General features: G+C 34.1%; 1 protein-coding gene and 1 pseudogene across 1 annotated transcript; both read right to left on the minus strand.

Annotated features, from left to right (window-relative positions):
* Window positions 1-10,768: 10,768 nt before the first annotated feature.
* LOC140853103 (rust resistance kinase Lr10-like) lies at window positions 10,769-15,068 on the minus strand (annotated as a pseudogene).
* Window positions 15,069-19,989: 4,921 nt separating this feature from the next.
* LOC140850885 (rust resistance kinase Lr10-like) lies at window positions 19,990-21,816 on the minus strand. Its single transcript, XM_073247171.1, has 2 exons — window positions 21,691-21,816; window positions 19,990-21,159 (listed from the first exon to the last, which is right to left on the minus strand). The coding sequence occupies exon 2, from the start codon at window positions 20,990-20,992 to the stop codon at window positions 20,087-20,089; it is 906 nt and encodes a 301-aa protein (XP_073103272.1). The 5' UTR covers window positions 20,993-21,159; window positions 21,691-21,816; the 3' UTR covers window positions 19,990-20,086.
* Window positions 21,817-23,935: the final 2,119 nt, after the last annotated feature.

Raw genomic sequence — 23,935 nt, forward strand, 5'->3', positions numbered from 1 at the left:
TGAAAAGTAAAATTTTTGAAAGTAGAATTTTTACAAGAAGTTGTTTGCTGTTTGGTAATCACATTTATAAAGTACTTTGAAACTTTAACATATGTTTGGCAACTAAGATAAAGAAAATACTTTTGGTATAATAAAATGATAATAAAAAATATTAGATAATATTATATAGTAGAGAATAATATGATATAATATTATATTTTATTATATATTAAATTATTATTATAATTATAATATAATTTATAATATAATATACTATATTGGTCATAATCTAATTTAATAATAGATTATAACATAATAAAATTATATTAATTATATTATTATAAAAATATTATTATATTATAATAGATATATCATATATTTATAATGTAAATATTATTTTTTAAAATATTATTTTATTATGTAATATTATTATCATATAATATAATATAATATTTTAATATAATATAATATTATGCTATAATATAATATCAAAAGTTATGATGTAATATATAATGTGATATAAAATGATGGATATAATCTAATCTAATGATAAATTATAATATATATTATATTATATTATAATAATATAATAATATTATATTATTATTAAAAATTAATATTTTAAATTATTTTTTTAATATAATAACACTATAATAGATTATGTTATATATTTATAATATATTATAGTATTAGTTTTATTATATTATATTATATTTATAGTATAATAATATAATATGATATGATATAAGATATAACTATGAGATTTGTTAATAAGTATTTTACTCATTAAAAAAATTATTTAAATCAAAATAACTTTGCGGTATTAGTCAGAAAGCACTTTTAGAGAAAGTTTTAATATAGAGCTTTTCTCAAGTAGATATTTTCAACTTTTTGATAAAACTAAAATAGTTTTTCGATTTTTTACCAAGCATCACCATACTATCCAAAAGTGCTTTAAGAGGACTGGCAAGTACTTTTTGACACTCTAAAAGCTTAACTAAATAGGGTCTAAGTCTTAAAAAAACCAAGCTAGGGATTACACATAAGTTTCGGAGTGGGTAGGCCTTAGGCCAAGTGGATCGATCTAAACTCTCATATAATGTGTGGGCTCAAATTGTAGGCCCCATTTGACCCATTAGGCTTAAATTTAGTATCAAGTGTAGGTCCATTCAGAATGCTATAGGCTTTGGCAAGCTGTCTGATATTTAAATAAATTAATACTTGGGGTACATATCCACTCCAATAGCTAAGAGTATGAGGTATCAAAACAAAGAATTGATGGTGAAGGGTTGTGTGAACCCATGAAAGAATGGAAAGCAAGATTCTTCTTCAACATAGCTATTAGTTTCAAAATGGAACTAATTTTAAGCATGTCACAATGTTGTAGAGAACACAAAATGAGCCATAGAAGACAACATCAGGAATTCCTCCTCAATATTAATAAATAGGGTTGCAAAAAGGCAAAGAAAAGAAATAGAAAATAAATGAAGGCTACAACACCACCCTTGACTCATTCTTCTAAAGAAAAGTCTCATAGCTCTATAGTCTTTAGGCTCCTATTAGAAATGTTGCATCAATAATAAAACAAGATGGCTATAGAATTTTGATTTTCCATCTCTGGCTTGATTTGAGTTTGCTGGGCATTTGGAGCTACAAATGTTGCTAGGATGCTCTGTGTTTTTGATCTAATTTGACTGCACCTAAAAAATCATAACTCTGATAAGAAAGATCTAGGAAAGTAACATTACCTGACATGTCTATCAAGCCTTACATCGGTAAGCTGCCATGAACATTTTTATGTATTGGAGAGCAAGTCATATTTATCTTGACTTTCATGCTAACCTCCAAAAAAATTCAAAAGCTAACAGCATGAATGACTGAAACCAAATTTCTGCTACCCCTCCAGATTTGTCGTTTGTTGGAAGAATTGAGTATTTTCTCCTATCTCATCCCATTTCTTCTCGCAATTGGAATGTGTGTGCTGCACGTTATTTTTTAATAATTTATTTAGACACTTGATGCCTCTTGTTCTCTATTACACCATTAATTTGCCATTTTTCTATTGAAGAGCAAATCATTATCATTAGGGGTGAGTAAAAATCAAACTTGAATCAATCAAACTGGTGAAACCAAACTTAATTGCAGGTTTGCTTTAGTTTAAAATTATATTCGGTTTGATTTGATTGGTTTTTGATATATAAAAAATATGTTTAGATTGGTTCAGATTTATCAGTGAATAAAATCATTCTCAAATCGAACTGGACTGGCTTTAATAAAATGACATCATTTTGATTAAGATATTATTTATGTTGGAGTATTAATGTATTGGAAAATAATTTTGGATTTATGATATTTTTTATCAATTTAGTTTTATGTTGATTAGCCTTAAACCATAAGTCATTTACTTACTAAATTGTTTATTTTTCTTGTAATATATTGGAGGCCTTTATCTTAATCCTTAATGAGGATGTTTATTTAAGAATTTTATTTTGTTGAGTGATAATATCTTATATCAATTTAAATCATTTTACTTGATAAATTCTTTTGATGGTGCTTTTATGTGAAAAAAAAATAAATCTTCATGAATAATAATAATAATAATATAAACTGGTAAACCAAATCAAACTAGACCATTTAAATCATGTTGGTTTGGTTTGATTTTAATCTTCTATTAAACAGATTTGGTTTTTAGAAATGTCAAACTATTTAGGACTAGTTCGGCTTAGGTTTTAGCATGAAACCAATCCAAATTGGACCATGCTCACCCCTAATTGTCATTTGACATTTGTGTCAGCTCGCTCAAAGCCAACCACATGAAAGGCTTGAAAGGATAGGGACTTGTCCTCCTATTTTATCTTATTTCTTCTCGTATTTCATAATAGACCTACTGTAAAAAAAAATTTTAAGATAATAGTAGGCATAGTGTGGCTAAACAAATTCTTTAAAAGAAAAAAATAAAGCTGGTTCAAGGAGAAAGAAAGAGAAGACAATCGGGAACCGGAGGTAGTAGTCCTAGACTGAGCGATAAAGAAAAAAAGCACAATGTGGTTAAGTCTTAATAAAACCAAGCACCTTGATCATTGTTCTTTATAGGATAGATAAAACCTCTTCATTTTCTTAATTTAAAATACTTGGGGCTTAAACCCTTAAGCCATGTCAAAACAAAGTCACATCATTTCCCCATCCAACAGCACTTCAAACAAAAAGAGGAAAAAAAAAAGAAAAAAAATCCCTGAGGCCTGAGCAGCCTCTTGTATACTGATTAATTCTTATACATTGATCTCCAAGGTGAGGCCACCTAATTAGGTTAAACAACTTGGTCAAGTATCTAGACTAAGAGGTAGCCTAGTGGAGATAGATCAATGGAGAATAATCCTAATCATAAATGGGGAATCAAAACCTCAGGGATTGGAGAATAATATCTGTGACAGCTCTTTGGATTTTTTTTAGTGAACACGAGTCTTCATTTGAAGTCATCTAAAATAGGGAATCCAAATTTGACATGTGGTGGTGGTTAATTTGCGGGTCTTCGATAATGTAACATAGGATAAGATGTAGAACTTTAGCTAGCCTTAGAGACCCTTGAGTTAAAGGATTAATTTTTGAAATGGTTGTGAGGATTTGTTAAATTTAATGTCAGGATTGCTTATTTACTGAAGTTAGTTGAGACTTCTATATATAGTATTGTTTTTAAAATGTGTCTAATTGTTTGGCGAATTCAACTGATTTGGGATGCCTAAGAAGATCATGAGGATAAGGAATAGAGGCAATAAATAATGAGATGCATATTGTATATCTATTCTCAATTGTATTTTCATAGATAGTTGTGAAAAGAGGAATTAATATATTCTACTCAAAAAATAAGTGGCATAAATAATTATAATCTTGTAAGTTTGCTATATTTATAATTTAATATTGTTGAGTATGTCTTGGGCTTACAAGATCTAAAGAGGCAAAAAGGAACCTATTTTTCGAAGCAGAGAAAGTAAGCGAGTGGAGCAGAGTGATATATATATATATATATATATATATATATATATATATATATTGTGGTGTAAAAGAAAGAACATTACTAATCTCACGTTGATTATGAGTCAATGGAGACTCTAGTTTATATAGGAAAGGACCATCCTACTCACATGAGGGACCTTTCGAAGGAAAAACTATAAGACTCATGGGTCAGAATGGATAATACCTCACATGTTAAGTCATGAGATCTTGACTGCAATAGTGGCACTCTAGGAAGGGGACTACTCCGTAATCGTAAGGCTCCTCCTACTTATACGCCAGTCTGTTATAAAAATAAGGAGGAGGGCACCTTTCGTCCATACACAGACTCCCTCTTTATTAGGAGGCTGTGGTAAAAATAAAAATGAGGGCACCTCCCATCCATATAGACTTATATAGGGAGGGACCATTCTTTCCACATGAAGGGATAAAATCATGAGGCCTATGGGACAAAGTGGTTAATATTTCATATGTTGAGCTATGAGCCCTTAGCTACAACAATATATATTATCCAAATTTATTAAGGAGAAAGATTACAGAAGTGTACAGTAAAAGAAGCCCCCCAATGTCTTATTAACATTCGAAATTTCAGTTCAACTTCCCCTAATATCCCATCAATATTTGAAAACTCAAATCCCCCATACAAACAAAACAATGTCTTTTGAAATTTGAATTTCAAAATTGAGATGCTTCCATCTTACTGCCACCTGAGAAGAATGTAGAGAGGGAAAGAAGCAACCGCTAGGTCCACAATAACTTAATCAAGACCTAGACACTGTCGAGAGGAAGGGAGGAAGAGAAGAGGCTCATCTGCCATCCAACATCGGGAAAGGAAAGAGAGAGGAGGAAGGAGAACCTATTTTGTACCTTGGGGCTGGAGGGAATGAAGGAAGAAAAAGGTAGGAACATCCTCGAGGCTAGAGGAAGGAGCAAAAGAGAGGAAAACCATATTGGAGGGGATAGATCTGGCATCAAAATGAGAAGAGAGAGAAGGAAGATCGAAAATAGAATCTGGCGACTAATCCACTATTGAGAAAGGCTGGCAGCAACCCACACAAAGGGTCCAGCAGCAAAGAGAGGGAGAGGGTGAGAGGCTTGGCCAGGGGAGGAATTCTGACGGTAAAAAGAGAGAGAGAGGGAGAAATGGATGGGGTGAAGGAGAGGAAGTCGGCTCGGCTTGGCCCATAGCTGAGAAGAGCTGATAAAGAGAAAGAAACAGAGGATGGGGAGAGTAGCTCGGCTCTCAATCAGAGATGGGCCCACCATCAAAAAAGGGTAGACAAAGAGGGAGGAAGAGAGGGTGGGGGGAGGAGGAGAGAGAGATAACAAGAGAGAGAGAGGGGGGAGAGAGAGAGAAAGGAAGGTGAAAGAGAGAGGCTTGACCAAAGAAGTCCTCAATTAAGATTGAAAAAATATGACCTAACCACTACAAAAAAAATGAGTATTAGCGACGGCTATTAGTGACATCAGATTAGCCATCGCTAATAAATATTTTTACCGACGATAATTAGCGATGACAATTTTGCGATCGCTAATAAAAAGTTTTTTTATTTTTTAAGATTATTAGTGATGGATTCTTAATTATTAGTGACAGCATTTCCTCATCGCTAATAAAAAATATTTTTAACATCATTATTAAAATTATTAATGATGGTGAAAAAAATATTAGCAACGATGAGTACCATTGCTAATAACCATTAGCGATGGCACTATTAGCAATGGCGTATCCATCATAAAAAATAAAAAAAATATTTATTATAATTATTAATGATGGTGCAAAAAGTATTCGAGACAGTAAATACCGTCGCTAATAATTATTAGCAATAAAAATATTAGCGATGGAACATCTACCGCAAGAAGAAACAATTTTTTTTTTATTTTTTTTTGAATATAGTATAATTTTAAAATTTAAAATTTATCTTTATCGTTCATTATCTAAATAATTATCGTTAGAGTATTATCACAACAGATCACCTCGATCCAGTGGTCCTAGGTATGTTGGTTATTAAAATTCAATTTCGATGGTTATGAACAATCGTATGATGATCTGATAGAAAAAGACCATCGATAGATCTGAAAACTTACAATGATCATCTTGATAATTTGGATTCAATTACTTCAATCGGACATTATTATCATAGTCAATTTAGTACAGAATGATTTGAAGTGTTAAATAAAAATCAAGTGATCAAAAGGTCAAACGACATCCGATTATAATACGATTTTTTAGATAAATAATTTTTGCTACTATTTTGATCATTTGTATGGTGGTGATTATAAAATTTAAACTCTTAAACGATCTAAAACTATATCTCTCTTGATACTCATTTTTAAAGTCCATAAATAATTATACTTGTGCTTTTGTAAGATTTGCTTAACATGGATGGTTCATATATATATGATTTAAATTTTATGATCATCATCATACAAATGATTAAAATAATAGTAAAGATCATTTATCTAAAAAATCATCTTAATCTGATGTCGTTTGATATTTTGATCACTCATTTTTTATTTAACAGTTGAAATCATCTCATGCTAAATTGACCATAATAATGATGTCCGATTCAAATAAAATTTTGATAGTATGTTACAAATATCACCATATTCATTATTATAAGTTTTTGAATCCATCGATGATCTCTATCTATTAAATCATGATGCGATCGTTCGTGATCGTCAAAATTAAATTTTATTGATCGACATAGCTAGGGCTATCGGATCGAGATAATTTTTTGTGACGATACTCTAACGATAGTTATTTAGATAATGAATGATGAAGATGAGCTTTAAATTTTAAAATTATATTTAGATAATTTTTTAAGAATTGAGTCATGATTATTAGCAATAGATTTTAGCGACGGCAAATATGCCATGGCTAATATCTTTACTGACGGCATTAACAACAGTATGTTTGCTGTCACTAATAGTCCGCCATATAAACCACCATGGAAAAAAAAAATTTCGCTCGCCCACTCATTCTATCCCATTCCCGCCTCTCATCGGCGCCCTCACCCCCGCAACCCCCCTTTCCTCCCATCTCTCCGATGTCCCGTGATTGCTTCAACATTGCCAACCCCGTACCCATGCCGGCCCTAAGCCAAGCCACCCTCGCAGCCCTTGCCCCGACCCTACCTCGAGCCGACCCCATCGACCCTATGGCCCCTGTCCGACCTTACGGCCCCTGCCCTGTCGCTCCCAGCCTACAGCCCCACCTCGTCAGCCCTCGAGCCCCCACCCCAGCCGCAACATCCCCGACATGACCCCGCGGTCACCCTAAGCCCCATCCACTAGATCTTGAGCCCCTTGGCTACCTCCCGCCTCCTCGAGCCCCCAGCCTACCTCCCTTTGGCTGCCTCTGGTCTCCACTATTCCTCGCCACCGAATCTGGCTTCCTTGAGCGGCCAGCCGCCTCCCTTTGACCGCCTCCTTAAGCCTCGAGCCCTCGACCGCCTCCCCGAGCCCTCGGCCTCCCTCCCCCCGACCACCTCCCCGAGCCCTCATCCATCGGATCTATAGCCCCTTGGCCGCCTTCCGCCTCTCCAAGGCCCCAGCCTGCCTTCCCGAGGCCTCAGCTCACCTCCCTCTGAGTAGATCGCCAATTATCAGCATGTGATAGTTTAATCTTTTGGATCTTTGTTTCTGATGGTTTCTTGATATTTTGTTTGGTGGTTTATTGTTGTCCAGGTGTTAACATACAAAGTGAAGAATTATATCGATAACATGGTTGGATTGCAGTCAAAAGAGTTATTAGGTAATTCCATACTGTCTAGTCACATATCATAATTCTGAAAACTAGATGTAGTATTTTATTTTTAAACATTCATTATTCATATATGCATGCTTTAATATTTTTTTTTAATCCATTAGCTAGTTTTACATGCATACTATCTTTTTTATGTTACCAGATCTTGTTTTGTATCCAAGGGCTTAGATTAATGTTTGCTTGTCCATGATTCTAAAAATAGTTCTCATGTTTGTAGATTAACCTAGTTGAGTACATGCATTCAAGGACCTGGTCGTAAAGCAAATTAGGTACATTATTATATTACATTGGCTCTACTTTCTTAGTGTTTAAGAATATAAATTGCATTTGTTGGTCTGATGCTGTAGTAGAACTTGTATCTTTTTATAAATAAGTTAGTGTCAAGATTTTGATTCATCCTACTTGATCATAGATTGATGTTGTTAAATGGCAAATTTTTACTTATTATGTATTGATGTCTTCTACTTCCCAAACCTAAATGCCTTGATATTAGTTTTTGCATGTCCAGTTTGATTGATTCACTAATATCAATTAATGTCGGTTGCACCTTGGATTGCTTATCATATATGATAATCAGAATAAGAAATAATCTTGGATTACTTGAAACAATTTGTAAATGTAAGGATGGAAATTCTTGTATAGTCAAATTTTTGAAGTAGAATTTCTGCATCTCTAAAGAAAATTCACTTTTACAGGGTTTATTTTTTGACAATGAACCCACAATTTTATTTGACATTTCCTTGCCTTAACCTCTGATAACTTAAATGAAAAAAAAAATAAAGAAATATAGCTAGTCAAGAATATGTAGCATCTATCTTTGCAAAATTAGATCTATTTTAGAGCTTTTCTTGACAAAGAATGATAGTTTTGATCATTTGAAATAAGAAAAAATATTAAAGAGTGTTCTTAGCCATTATCACCACATGCATGCTTTCTTATTAACTTTAGACAAGCAGTGCCTTCATTTAATGGCTGGCTTTCGGTTGTTTATTCTAATACTTCGGCAATTACGACACCTTGATAATGGTTCAAGTTTTTGTCTAGCATAATTTATAGAGCAAATCAATTCACTACAGTTTAGTGAATAAAGTAATGGAATGCACTGTGAAATCAAAGTATAAAAGCACCATCGATAGCTTTAAAATATTTAAAAATCTTACATGCTTTACTTCTTTCTTTAACTCTTGTTAATTTGTGCCCCTTCTTCTTGACTATCCTTGTGATCTTTCAACCATTTTACTTCAATATGAATATAGAGAATAGTTTGTTTTGATCTATTCTACATTTCAATAGCTTAATAGACATCCACTATTAACAGCTATGCTTATTTAGTTCCCTACAAAAAATTATGTTAAATAATTTAGATTTTTAATATAATATAATTAATTTTTTTATTTATAATTTTATTAAATAATTATTATTTTATTTATAACAAATTTTAAAAAATAATTATAAAATATATTTTAAAATATTTAATTATAAATTTTTTAAAAATAAAAATTATTAGTGATGGCATTAGCAACGGCATTAGTGATGGCTTACCGTCGTTAATAGTTTCTTAAAAATTATAATTAAAAAATATTAGTGATGGTTGGTCTATCGCTAATAGTTTTTTTTAAAATTATAATTAAAAAATAAAAAATTATTAGTGACGGCAATGCCATCACTAATTATCATTATTAACGATGGTAAAATCGCTGTCGCTAATAATGGTTATTAGCAAGTAAGATATTTTTTTTGGATTTTTAATGACGACAAACTGACAATTAGCGATGATAATTAGCCATCCTAATAGTCAATTTTCTTGTAGTGGACCTGCTAACCTAACCTATATTCAATCTACTCTAAATAGGTTTAAGTTTAGACTAAATGGATTCAGATCATAAATAGATCGACTCATTTAACCCATTTAATATTTGGATCAAATTTAAATTTTAGATATTTGATCTATTTAACCCATTTAATCTATTTAATATTTAGATCGGATTGAGTCAGACAATCCGTTTAATCTATTTAATCAATTTAAAATTATTTAATCTATTTCTAATCTGTTTAACCCGACTTGCTTAATTTGTTTTATCTGTTTAATCTGCTAAAAATCTATTTAACCTATTTAATTTATTTAGTCTAACTTGATCTGTTTAATAAATAGGTCAAATGGATCGAATTAGATTACTTATTTAATAAATAGATCGGATTTAAATTTAAATTTTTGATATATTTAATAAATAGGTCAGGCTCGGATTGATGATTTTTTGATCCAATCTATACCAGTCCGATCCATATCCGATCCGACCAGACTTGATTGCCACCCCTATCCTCAGTACTCGAAGAGTAGGGAAAGAGTGAGAAAGAGGGAGGGAAGAGGGAGATCCAATTCTTTATAGTAGAACTTTTGCACAGGCTCTACCAATGCATGTAGGCCAACAGGCCAAACCACATAAATATTATTTATCTTTATTATTTTTCTTTTCTTCTGGTTCTGTTATTTTTCCTATCTGTCCTAACAAATTTCAAGATTTTGTATTGGCCACGGTTTATTTCGCGAGGCTAGCTGTCCTTGGGAGGAGTAAATGTAATTCTTTCACCGGATCTAGCATTATATCGCGTGTTGTTTCCAAAATTAACTAGGAGGCCACGATATAATATAGAAATTGATCAAGCCTTCCCATGGAAGAAGTAAACGCTCTCATCACCTCCTATCCTAAGGCTTACAAAAAGAGTGGGGTACATGGGAGAGAGAGCTGTGCAAAAAACACAAATATTATTAAGACCAGGGAAAGTGAAGATAATAAAATTCATGAAAGCAATGGACACAAGTCTTTAATTAGTATTTTTCCGAAAGGTCTTTCACATTGAGTAGCAAATAAAAAAATTCAGGAAAAAGGTCAAGCAAGATTCCATAATTCCGCATGAACATAACAGGATGCACAATGCCATGGATTTATTGCAAACTGAAATATAATCTGATATTACCTAAAGAAGGAAATACAATCTGATAGACCTGTGCTTTAGTTAGGGAAGGTCATCATGCTGTGAAATGATTGATAATCCTGTGGAAAGTGAGTTGATGCAAGTCTGTCTTGTAGAGTTTGGCTGTGGTGAGTAAAAAAAGGGCATAGGTGGCATTTGCAGGTTATCCATATCCCCTTCCAGCATCTCAACAATTTGGCTCACGGAGGGCCAATTAGTTGACTTCATCTTAATGCACCATAAACCCACTTTACATATATAGCTTGCTTTTCACTTCACCAATCTCCACGGTGTTTCCAATTTTGAGCCCTTCTTGTTGAGTGAGCTGATCATATATACATGAGGGGTAGTAAATCTGACTTGAATTCTCCACTCTTGGATCCACATTCCTTCTCCTCCCTGCCATCTCCGCTAGCAACATTCCAAAACTATAAACATTAGATTTGTTAGGTATAACCCCAAAGATCCTTGATATCAATTTAGGAGTGATGTATCCTATTGTTGCCCCACCACTAAGGGATACTGAAGAACAGCATACTACACACAGTAGATCGACTGTGCTGGCTCAAGATTCAAAACAAACACTAAGCAAAAAATATTTGCAAAAAGTCGCATGAAAAAAATAATTATAGAAGAATAAAAATTAGGAGAGAAAAATAATTTATTTAATATATATATATATATATATATATATATATATATATATATATATATATATATATATATATATATATATATATATATATATATATCAAAACCTTGCAAAGGCATCTCACAAAGAGTCTCCACGTGCACAAATAATTTTTCCCCTCTTTTCCTTCATACTTTTTCTACCGTCTTCCATAGATTCTCTACATGATTTTATATATATATTAAGGAAACACCAAAGGTCTTTGTAAATAGAGCACCACGTAGATGGGATTTTGACTCCTATCTTTACTAAAAAAACAAAAGTTACTTAAACACAAACTCTTAATTAAATAAGATAACACTAGAGATAAAGTCTTATTTCAAAAAAAATATACACAAAAATAAATAAATAAATAGAGTTCTAGTTGGACACAATTATTCTCAACACTCCCCCTCATTGCGAAGTCCACACTGATAGTATTGAAATTATTGATATCATAAAGAGCCATCGTAGCGATTGCCATCATTATCGCAGTAATAGCAACATGTAATAATTTATCGAATTAATAATTGAATAATAAAACTTCTTTATTGGTTTGAATATTAATTTCTTAACTAGTTTGTCCCCGTCGATGCATATGTCAAAATCAGTGATAATGTCACACAACACTTTCTCTCGATATTGGTTCCACGATCATGATGTCGAGATTCTTTTGAGCATCCAACTTATCCCAATAAATTTTAAGTTGTCGGTTACAATAACTATAAACATTGATCACTACCTGCATACTAGTAAAATCAAAAATAGAAAATTGGTTATATTTACATGCCTCCACTTGGGAAGCCTTAAGTATCTACACATAGTTGGCTTCTACATATGCATTCAAATCTTTATGCATAGAGTCTTCTAATAGCTTAAATTTTGGAGTAGTTTTAAAATCAACTAATACCAAGACACAACAAGAATAATCTCCATCAAGTATATCTTTTTGTTTCTTGATCTCTGAAGTTATTTTAATATCAACTAGTTTTTCATCTTTATAGCTGACTAAATCTCCATAAAAAATATCCTGATCTTGGAAGCTTCAACATAGAACTCTTCCATATGATTTGAGTCTTCAATACAAATCTCCATAACTGGATAAGTGTAGCATCCTTTGATTCTTCCTGAGCGATTTCAAAATTAACAAATTCTTTAATTATGATTTCTTTTGAACTTGAGACTGTAGCCATCTGATCAATTTTTTTTTGCTTAAGATCTTTTGGACAATCCTCAGGCTAGTCAACCTTGTCATGCTTTGAATCTTCAAAACTCGATCCAGTCTCTAGCTGATCAAGCTCCTCTTATTTTAAATCTTCATCTTTAAACCAATTTTATTCTTTTTTAAAATTTTTAAAAAATATGGAACCAAAATCTACTATTCAGGTAATTTTTGTCTGAGATGTCTCAGTTTACATGAATTTGAGTGGATAGCTACAAGAATATCCTACGCATTTTTCAGCTCCTTTACATCCTGAATATAAAAAAAAAAAAAAAAAATTCTTTATCAATTGAAATTTGAAGAATTTACATCACCTTTTTGGATTTCAGATTCTACTTTCTTCTTGCAATCTCATTTGTTGGAATCATTTTTGACTCATGCAAAATATCCTATAAATCTTTGCCTTTCAAATAAAATCTCACAAGCTCCTTCCAATATGCATTATAGGTATTGTTCAACTTATAAAGATAAATGATAGTAGTAAAAGTAGACTTATTGATGTTGGTAAGATCAGGTATCTCATAAGTAAATCCATTGATAGAGACAGTAATAGCATCAGCCATAATGATTTATTTTTTGAATCATCAAACAATAGTCCACATATTTGCACTACGGTAAAATGAATTACTGAAAGCTTTTCAACCATACTAAGCTACAAATATAGGAACCACCAATAGTCAAGTCATTGCTAAAAAAAAAAATTATGCTCTGAATATATCTGATCGAAGCCATAAACTGCTCAATAATTCTCCAAGTTAGCCTATAGCCCTAATATCATGTAGAGGCACAAACATACAGGCTACCAATCTCTAAGTTTATAGCTCTGATATCATGTAGAATGGCATACTACATGTACTAGATTGATTGTGTTGGCTCAAGATCCAATGCAAATACCAAACAAAAAATATTTATGGAGAATCATGAGAAAAAAATAATTATAGAAAAACAAAAATTAAAAGAGAAAAATAATTTATTCAAAAAAGAATAAGTACCAAAACGTCGTAAAGGTACCTCACAAAGAGTCTCTACGTGCACAAAGAATCTCTCCTCTCTCTTTCTTTCTATACACTTTTTCACTATCTTCCACATAGTTCTCTACATAGTTTTTTCTATATATTAAAGAGACACCAAAGATCCCTTTAAATAGAGTACTATGTGGATGGAAGTTTGACTCCTATCTTGACTCTGAAGATAAAAACCATTTAAACAAAAACTCTTAATTAAATAAGGTAATACTAGAGATAAACTTCTATTTCAAATAGGACACACATAAAAATAAATAAATAAATAGGGTCCTAGTTGGCCATGCAATAATTCTCAACAGGACACTAGGCTATGATCCTTTGGATACAACTTTGCAAGCCCAAAATCTGAATCTCTGGGGTGAAATTATGGTCTATTTGGATGCTGTGGGGCTTGATGTGAAAGTGTAGAATTTGAATATTGCATCCCCGATGGAGGTAATTGATGCCTCCAGCCGCTTCCAAGGCTATATCAATGAGTTTATCCCAAGTGAAAGGACCATGACGTGTTCCATTTGACGAGATGTACTTATCGAGTGATCCATTAGGCATGTACTCATAGATGAGAGCACCCTTCGATCCATCTGAACAGAATCTGATAAGCTGCACGATTTTTATGTGGTGAATCCTACTGACGGTAGAGACCTCGCTGATGAATTCTTCTCCATTGCACTTGGAATTCCCCAACAACTTAACGGCAAGTAAATGGCCACCTGGGAATTTCCCTTTAGAAAACATACCTAAAGCCTCCTTGACATAATTTCTCTTTGAAGTTGCTTTTGATTGCAATGATGTCAGTGTAGGCATACCCCGTTGGTTTCAGGGTTCTCTGATCTTGAAGAAACTTCTCCACAGTATTGATGGCCATCCGCATTCTGCAAAGTTTGCAGACAACAAAACGTTAAAAGAGTTAATGGTGCAAATACAAACCTGGCCGGTATTGCCAACACTGCAAACAGAAGTTCTGATGCACCTACAAACAGGAGTTATGCACAGACTTGGATGTAATTAATTATTTATAATGATAAGCAAAATAGTTTGAGCTGTGAGTCTCAAAATCATTTGGGATGTTACCTATATAGAACTGTATAATTGCAATCGATATTATCAATCTAAATCTCATGGAAAAAAGAAAAAGGGTGATTCTTTGTGCACCGCGTGCAGTGTAAAATTTTTGCACCGTGTTGGGGGGGGGGGGGGGGGTTCTCAGATCCAGCCCTCAGCCGTCCACGCCACCCCTTGCACCGCCCCCTAGCCCTCCGGCAAACCCGTACCGTGCGCCCTCTGCAGCCACCCTCATCCATTTGCACCGTCGCCCTCACCCACCCCATCGATCCCCCGCACCCCACCCCCCACAGCCCCTTGTGCTGCCCCTTGGCCACCCGCACCGCCTGCTGGCTGCTGATGCAACCCCTTGGCCACCCGCATCGCCCCCTGTGCACCTAGCATGGAGGAGAGAAGTGAAATTGCGAGCTGGGCCCGTTGGTCTAGTGAAATCACAAGCCAATGATGATTTCACTAAAATCGCCGGCCCAAATGATGATTTCACTGAAATTGCAGCCCCAAGTGATAATTTCAGTTCTATCCACCTTATCTGGACAGCTGGGCTTGAAGCAGGCTTAGGTGGTTGTGAAATCGCCACTTTAAGTGGCGATTTCACGCGTGGACAGTATTTTCATAAATAAGTTCCGGATGGAGATATTTTTGAAAGTAAAAAATAATAAAATAATAAAAAATCCTAGCAAGGGTACATTCCTTAGAAAAGAGGGGAAAAAATCTCAAAATCACAGGTTTGATATGTGACTGCCGGATGCGTTAAAGGCATTGAAGAGCTGAAGTCTGTCGCCAAGAGCCTCAGTAGAGATACTTCATTGTGGAAAGTAGATTGGTGATGGATAGCTGCTCATCTTGATGCTTCTACCGGAGTGTGATCAATCGCCAAAGATTTCTAATTAGGGAGAAACACCAGCATCATGTCACATGGGTGAATGTATCACTCTTGTAGGAGTCTATGATCTAAATACATCCGAGGGCATTTCATCTCAAGGAGGGATACCGGCATCATTTCCCAGGAAAAAGTGCACCCCTATTGGAGGAGTCTATGATCTACGTGCATCCAGGTGCATCGGCTTGCAAAAAGCTCTAACAATGTAAGAGCCCAACAAACCCAAAAAAAAAAAAAAGGGGCCTAGTTAGAATGTATTTTTAGAGTTTTTTTTTTTATTTGTATAAGTCTCCAAGTATGTGCATAGATTCTCATATATATTTTCCGTTTTAACCCTAGAATTCTCACCAAGCAAAGGGTCCAAATTCAAGCAAATCCAATTATCAATATCATGATCAGTTGTGGTTAGTCTAAATGTTAATCTACTAGTTTATATGGACCATGGACTAAATACAACTTGATACCATCTGCAACAATTTAAATTTTTATCTAAAAATACTAGCCGAAAGGTATTATTTGGATTTCTTGACTTTATACAAGTATTTAAGATTTTTCAAGTGTATGACTATCGTAAGACTAAATACATGCTCGCATGGCTTTTTATTTATTTGGGTCATCATAAATGGTGTTAGAAAGAATGCAGTTCGTGCCTATATAGACTAAGATACATCATATTGGCCCATTTGGGCTAACTATAGGCCAATCTTGGTATTTTTTTTACTAGATTTAATCAAATTTGGAATATGGATGCTAGGTTTCAAATGAGAGGAGTATGGAGGAAACCATATGGGCATGTATTTAGTTTCATATGGATTGTGTATTAGAAAGACCTTTAGTAATACGGGGCTAAGAAATCTAAATAATATTCTTTGACTAGCCACCAAGCAAGAATCAAACGATATTGATCACTATGTTATCATACCTTTTCTTTAAAAAAAAATCTACATTCTTATACGAAATATCAATATAAAAAAAAAAAGGAGGCATGCACTTTCTTTGCTTTTGGGAGAAAAATAAAAGATAGCTTCAAGATAGCTATTGGTAGCTTCAAAACAGAGAATTGACGAGTGTGTTGGGTGAACTATGAAAGTATTGAAAGCATGATTCTTTCTCAACATCAAGACTACTTATATCAAAATGGAACTAATGTAAAGCATGCCGCAATGTTATAGAGAACGTAGAATGAGTCGTAGGAGATGGGATCGGAAATTCCACATCAAAATTTTTCATTTTTTTTAAAGAAAACAATAGGTATAAAACTAAGTCTAAAGAAATTTTAATATGCCCAGCTATAAAGAAAGAAAGAAGAGAAAAAAAAAATAAATGAAGGTCACAATAGTACTAGTACACCCTTGACTAATTCTTCTAAAAAAAAGTCTCATAGTTCTAAAATCCTCAGATCACCCATGAAGTGTTACATCAACAATAGAGTAGGATGCCTTAAAATCTGATTTCTTATCTCTGCTTGATTTGAGTCTATCTAGAAATATGACATAGGATGCTTGGCATTTCAAGTCTAACCTAGATGCGCTTAGAAAATCATAGCTCTGATAAGGAATATGTGGAAAAATAACATTACTGGTCACATCTATCAAGTCTTATATTAGTAATTTCCCATGAACTTTCCTTTTGAATAGGGATTAAGTCACTTTTATCTTGACCCTCGCATCAACCTCGAAAAAGTTTCAAAAGTTAACCATATGAAAGCCTGGAACCAACTTCAATAGCCCCTCCGAATCTATCCTTTATTGAAAGAATTAAATATTTTCTCCTATTTTATCCCATTCTTTCCCGCATTTGGATTGTGTGAACCACACTTTATTTTTTTAGACATTCTGTGCCTCTTGTTCTCTCAAAAAGAGAATAGTACTTGAAAAGTAAGTCATATCTATCCAGCTTCACACCATCAATTTGCTATTAATTTTTCTTTCTTATTGAACAGCTAGTAGTGTCACCTTGACTCTCACATCAATCTCGAAAAATTTTTAAAGCCAACCATATAAAAAGCTTGAAAGAATTGGACATGTCCTCCTTGCTTGTCTCATTTCTTCTTGAGTTTAGAATGTGTGGACCACGCTTTCATAATAGATCTATCCAAAAGTTTGTTCTTAGAGAATAGTAGGCACAGAGTGGCTAAACAAATTTTAAGAAAAAAATTAAAGCCCGTACAAGTAGAAGTAAAGAGAAAAAAATTAGAATAGGAGGTTGTTAATCTAGATTAACCGCATAAAAAAAATATCACGAAGTTAAAGTCCTGATGAAACCAAGTCAGGGGTTATACTCAGGCTATGCAGATTCAAAAGAAGTAACACGTCTCTTGATAAAACTGAGCTGGGGTTTATATATTGACGCACATATAAGTTTCAGACCAGCTCAGGCTCGGGCCGTGCAGATTGAACTAGCGTTTAATGTGGAGCTCAAAATGTAAGCCTAATTAGGACCACCAAACTTATGTTTCAGGCTTATTTGAAATGCTCTCAGCTTAGGCAAGTTCTGCAGTATTTAAACAGATCAATTCTTAGCGCACATATCTTCTCAAATAGTTGAGAGTATGAGACATCAAAATGAAGAATAGACAGTAAAAGGGCTTGGTGAACCCATGAAATGATGGAAAGCAATAATCCTTTTCCAACATAGCTTCCATTGATTCCAAAATTAATTGAACTAATCTTAATTACAAAGAACGTAGAATAAGTTGCAGGAGATATCATCAGAAATTTTTCTTTTTTTTTTTTAGATAACAATAGATAAAAAAAATGCCTAAAGAAATTTTAATGAGTAGGGTTACACACAAAAAAAAAAAGAAGAAAAAAAAAAATAAACAAAGGCCACGGCACTAGTACATCACTGGCTTATTCTTCTAAAGAAATCTTATAGCTCTAAAATCCTTACGTCTCCCATTAGAAGTGTTGCATCAACAATTAAACAAGATGCCTAAAAGTCTAATTCTCCATCTTAGAATTGATTTGAGTTTGTCCAAATTGCATAACATGTTCTATATTTCCTCTCTAACCTAGTTGCACTTGGAAAATCAAAACTCCAACAAGGAATATGTGGAAAATAATACGACTGGTCACATCTATCAATCCTCACATCAGGAATTTATCATGAAATTTTTCCTTTGCATAGGGAGCAAGTCGCTTTTATCTTAAGTCTTGCGTCAACTTTCAATAAATTTCAAATGCTTACCATATGAAAGGTTGAAACTAAACTTCTACTACCTCTCCAAATTTGTCTTTCATTGAAAGAATGAAACATTTTCTCCTATCTTATCCCATTTCTTCTCCTATTTGGAATATATGGACCACAATTTATTTTTTTAATTAATTTTTCTAGACACTCCGCACCTCTTCATCTCTCAAAAAGAGAATAGCACTTGATGTTTGTGGTTGCATCATGGAAGGAATTGGCAATGCTTTTAAGCATCAGTAAAGGCCAAAAATAGCACCGGTAATTTCTCTTTTTTCCTGTAGGGACTGTTTTCAATAAAATGAACATTTGCAAAGAATTTTGAAGTAATTAAAATATCTGATGACAAGAAAGGCTACAGCTTGTGCTAATCTCTTTCTATCATTTTAACTGGGAATTAAATTAACCAAACCAGGGATCTAAAGGGCAAGATTAGGATGTAGCGATGGAAGATTCTCTTACCTCGGATTGATGTGCATAGATGTAGATGCGGTTGTTTCAGCTTGGGTAACATGGATGCTAGCTCATACCAGGCCTCAGCGCTAGAGGTATCTTGGTGCTTGAACCTTTGCATTGAAACAGGCAAATAATCTACTGAATTTACACGGCTGGTTGATTTTTTTTTTTGATGAGCATCAAAAATAATCTATACTTCATAATACATAGCAGGTGATGTTTTAAACAGACTATAGAGGCAGAGAAATTTAGATATAATACTTTTAAGATTATTTAGATCAAAATATTTTACAGATAGTTTTTATTACTTGCTTTTTTCCTACATAAAGCTTTACAGAAAGCAATGAAAATATTCTGACAAAAAATATTTATATTTTCTATTGAATTATATTTTATATGAATCTATTTAACATGATATTTTTTGGCACGGTCATGTTTGTATCTGGCCCACATCTTGTTGAGTCACCAAAATGCCCATGAGCTCATTATCTTGCAAAGGGGGTTCGGACTTTGAGTCAGACCAAGTCAGCAAATAAATTGCTGACACTAATTATAATTTTGGTGCATCTGTCACTAAATTTGATACTTTTTATTACCCTCCATCATTTTAAGGTTTTCGACTAACTTCTGTTCATCTTGAGGGAAAATCAATCCTTCTATTGAATTATTTCTAGGCATTATTTACAAAAATCACTTACAGAAGTCATGATAACTAAATACAAGACAGATAAAGTCTTGACACGGCTTAGGAGTAAGATATGAAAAGTACAAACATAACATTACACAATATTGATAGGGGCGAACATTTATTTCTGTAGTATATCAACTGATTTTGCTCTTGAAATCTGCACTTTGTTTACACGCCATTCTCTTGACTAGTGGATGAGACAAAAGGTATGGGAGGTATCTGCAAACTCTCTAGGTTCCCCATCAGCATCTGAACCACTCTTGTCATGGAGGGCCGATCCATTGGACTCCACTGTATACACCACAATGCCACTATAGCAAGCTTTTTGGCAATATCCTCTTCAACTCCATTCCCCTCCATCACCAATTTTAGATCATGTCCTTGAACTAGCTGGCCATATACCCACTCTGGAAAATATATCTCGCTCGTTTTCTCGATTTCAGGATCAACATTCTTCCTGCCACCCACCATTTCCAGCACCAACATTCCAAAACTATAGACATCTGATTTATAAGACACTGTTCCAAAATTTCTACAATAGATCTCGGGTGCAATGTAGCCCATTGTTCCCCTCGCAGCAGTCATCGTGATAATACTCTGGTCTCTCGAGCATAACTTTGCAAGACCAAAATCTGCAATCTTTGGATTGAAGTCATGGTCCAACAAAATATTATGAGGTTTGATGTCAAAATGTAGGATGCGTTGGTTGCATCCCTGATGCAAATACTCGATACCCTGAGCAATCCCAATAGCAATCTCTTGCAGCTTTTTCATGTCCAATGGTTGATGAGCTGTTTTATTTCTTTTACCAAAAATGTACTTCTCTAGTGACTCATTTGGCATAAATTCATAAATAAGTGCACGCCATGTTCCTTCAGAACAAAATCCCAAGAGACGAACCACATTGGCATGGTGAATTCTTCCAAGTGTGGCTACTTCATTGATGAAGTCTTCTCCCTCCCCTTTAGATTTCATCAGCATCTTAACTGCCACTGGAATTCCATTTGGTAGGTCCCCTTTATATACGGTTCCAAAACCACCTTGGCCTAATTTATGCTTAAAATGCCTGGTCATCTTTTTAACATGAGCAAAAGAGTACCGCGTGGGTTTTGTGGCTTTGTAGGTTGCAAGAAACCTTTCTACCTTTAAACGTACTTCTTTTTCCTTGCCATAATTTCTAAAGATGTAGACTAGAATGCACGCCACCGATACAAGTACGACCAATGCACCAACAGATGTGCCTGAAGAAAAACAATGAAGAAGTACTAGTCAGCACAATTTATCCTGCTACACTCAGTTGTGAGAGGAAAAAATGGTGAAATATACCGTTTATAGGCCAAGTCCGGCTGTAATTTTTACCATGCCATGCAGTTGTTCCTAATGGTCACTACACCTAGAATGCTTAAAAAGTCACATGAAAAATTTATAGACGAGGTCTAATGAATAACCTGTTTATATCATGCTCTTCTTTTTACTTTTTAAATTTTAAAGTTTTTATTTTTCATAGAAAGGGAGGGAGTTATCCCACTCCCACCCAATTTTATTGAGGTACAAATATATATATGATCGATGTAGGAAAGAAGAGAAGAGGAGGTAAAAGAGAGACACAAATTAGATTGGGGGTGCAAGAGAGAATGCTCTACTAAGAATTTTCTGAGCAAGCCAAATCCTTGACTGTTCCATTATTCATCTATCATTAAATGTTATCTTAGAGGACTGGTTCAGTGGAGCGCTTTTCTACGAGAATCTGCTAAGAGTTTACAGGGACTCACCTGTAATGAGGATGATGTGTAAAACATCTGAGCCTGCAGAAAAGATAAACAGATAAGATGAATTAGTTGGATGTCAAATTATAGTGATGTTTGAATTAGTTAAAACAAGATAGATGATCTCATTAGCATCGGCTCCAGTATGAGAAGCATAAATATAGGACGATTATATGAAGCTCTACAGGGTATTAAGACACTTCGGATTAAGGGTCATCCAAGAGTATAACTTAGGTTATTGCATAAACCCGTAAGGGCTATTTATGATTTTACCTGTATTTCAAAGAATAGTTCCAAATAAGCAAAAGCCAAAATGTGACTTCTGAGCAGCCACAACATAATTTGTGGATGAAACTAAATAAATTGAAGACAAATAAGCATAAATTCCGTTATAGAACCCAAAAACTCTGTAGTAGTGTGTTAGTGGAAGCTCCCGCATTTCCACAATTATGAGCAATGTTGTATCCTTGCACGTGCACATGTATCATATTTTATTCAAATAAGGAATACATGTCGTGAAGAAGGGCCATTCAAGAGTATATAATTAATTTAGTCGATTGGATTTACCCATATTGGTAGAGGTTCCATAAGGTTGGAAAGTGGATGAAAGAATAGATGCGGTCTTCATATGCCTATATATTAAATATCATGGGACTATTTTTAGCCGTATTTTAAGGAAACAAAAAGTTTAAAAAATTGAGGAGGGAGACACGTAAGAATTCGGAAAGATAGTTCCAGTAGATAATGTTTTTCCACGCTGGAACAATTGTGCTTCAATTTCCGATCGAGAAACAGAAAGTTCAAACGGGCGTGAAGACCTACAAAAAAAATCATATTAAATGAAGTCCAAATAATGAATAATCACTCTATAAAAGTCCCTAGGGTCTATAAAATATCTATGAAGGTTCATTTCTTATAATAAAGTGAGTAGATATTATGTTGAGCACCTCCAAATCAGGCTCTTTGTAATCTTGTTTGAGTAATTAATGAAATATTGAGTATTTGTTCCTCATCATAATCAAACTTGTTCTTTGATTATGAGAACGACCACCCTGTGCATCGCTATATGCGCATATGCAATACCAGAACATGGATCATGTTCCATGACAATCGTGCAAGTAAGGCAAGATAAGCAAATTTTGATTAAAATTTGTTTGGATCATATTTTGATGAATTTTAGACTAAAGTAGGTTTTTTTAGGAAAATTAAAGTAGATCTTATGAAATCTCAAGCTAATATTTATTTGTTTTTGTTGATTTCCAGAATTTAAGATTAGAAAAATAATTAGAGCTCATGACGTCCTGGGTCATTGATCCCTGTTTTATGTTCACGGCACAACTGATTTGATTCATCCCCAAACTCATTTGCTGTTGGTAGTCATTTTGGCCGAATTAATTGAAATAATAGAACTGGGCAGAGGGGAAGTTCATTTGCCCAGAATTTTGGTGGTATGGCCGGTTGCGCTATATTCAACCTACATCTTAGATTTTCCATCAAAACGATCAAAAAGTATCCTGCATGGCTTGGGATTAAACAAATTAGAATCAGGCATGCATCTGTAAAGCTTTTCCAGAGTTTTATTCTAATTTAGTGAGGTCACAATAGCATTAGTACATTCCCTCGAAAAGAGGGGGGAAAAAAATTCTCAAAATCATAGGTTTGACATGTGACTGCCGGACGCGTTAAAGGCGTTGAAGAGCTAACTTCATTTTGGAAAGTAGGCCGGTGATGTATCGATAGCCGCTCTTCTTGATGCTTCTGTCGAAGTGTGATCGATCGCCTAAGATTTCTAATCAGGGAGGCACACTGGCATTGGGTCACACGGGAAAGTATATAGCTCTTGTAGGAGTCTATGATCTAAATACATCCGAGGGTATTTCATCTCAGGGAGGGACACCGGCATCATTTCCCATGAAAAAGTGCACCACTGTTGGAGGAGTCTATGATCCATATGCATCCAGGTGCATCGGCTCGCAAAAAGCATATTGCTGGAAGCTCGAACAATCTAAGAGCGCGCGCACCCCCAACAGAAAGAAAAATAAAAATAAAAAATAAAAAAAATAAAGAGGCCTAGTTAGAATGTATTTCTAGAGTTTTTTTATTTGTATAAATCTCCAAATATTGTATAGATTCTCATATATATTCTCTGTTTTAACCCTAGAATCCCCACCAAACAGAGGGTCCAAATTCAACCAAGTCCAATTATCAACATCATGATCAGCTGTGGTTAGTCCAAATGTTAATCTACTAA

Source organism: Elaeis guineensis, chromosome 13, assembly GCF_000442705.2.
Source record: "Elaeis guineensis isolate ETL-2024a chromosome 13, EG11, whole genome shotgun sequence".
Classification (NCBI taxonomy): Eukaryota; Viridiplantae; Streptophyta; class Magnoliopsida; order Arecales; family Arecaceae; genus Elaeis; species Elaeis guineensis.

What these genes read in the sequence shown, in the direction of transcription:
- LOC140850885 (XM_073247171.1), bottom strand. Translation starts at nt 20,992, where the DNA reads ATGACCAGGCATTTTAAGCATAAATTAGGCCAAGGTGGTTTTGGAACC.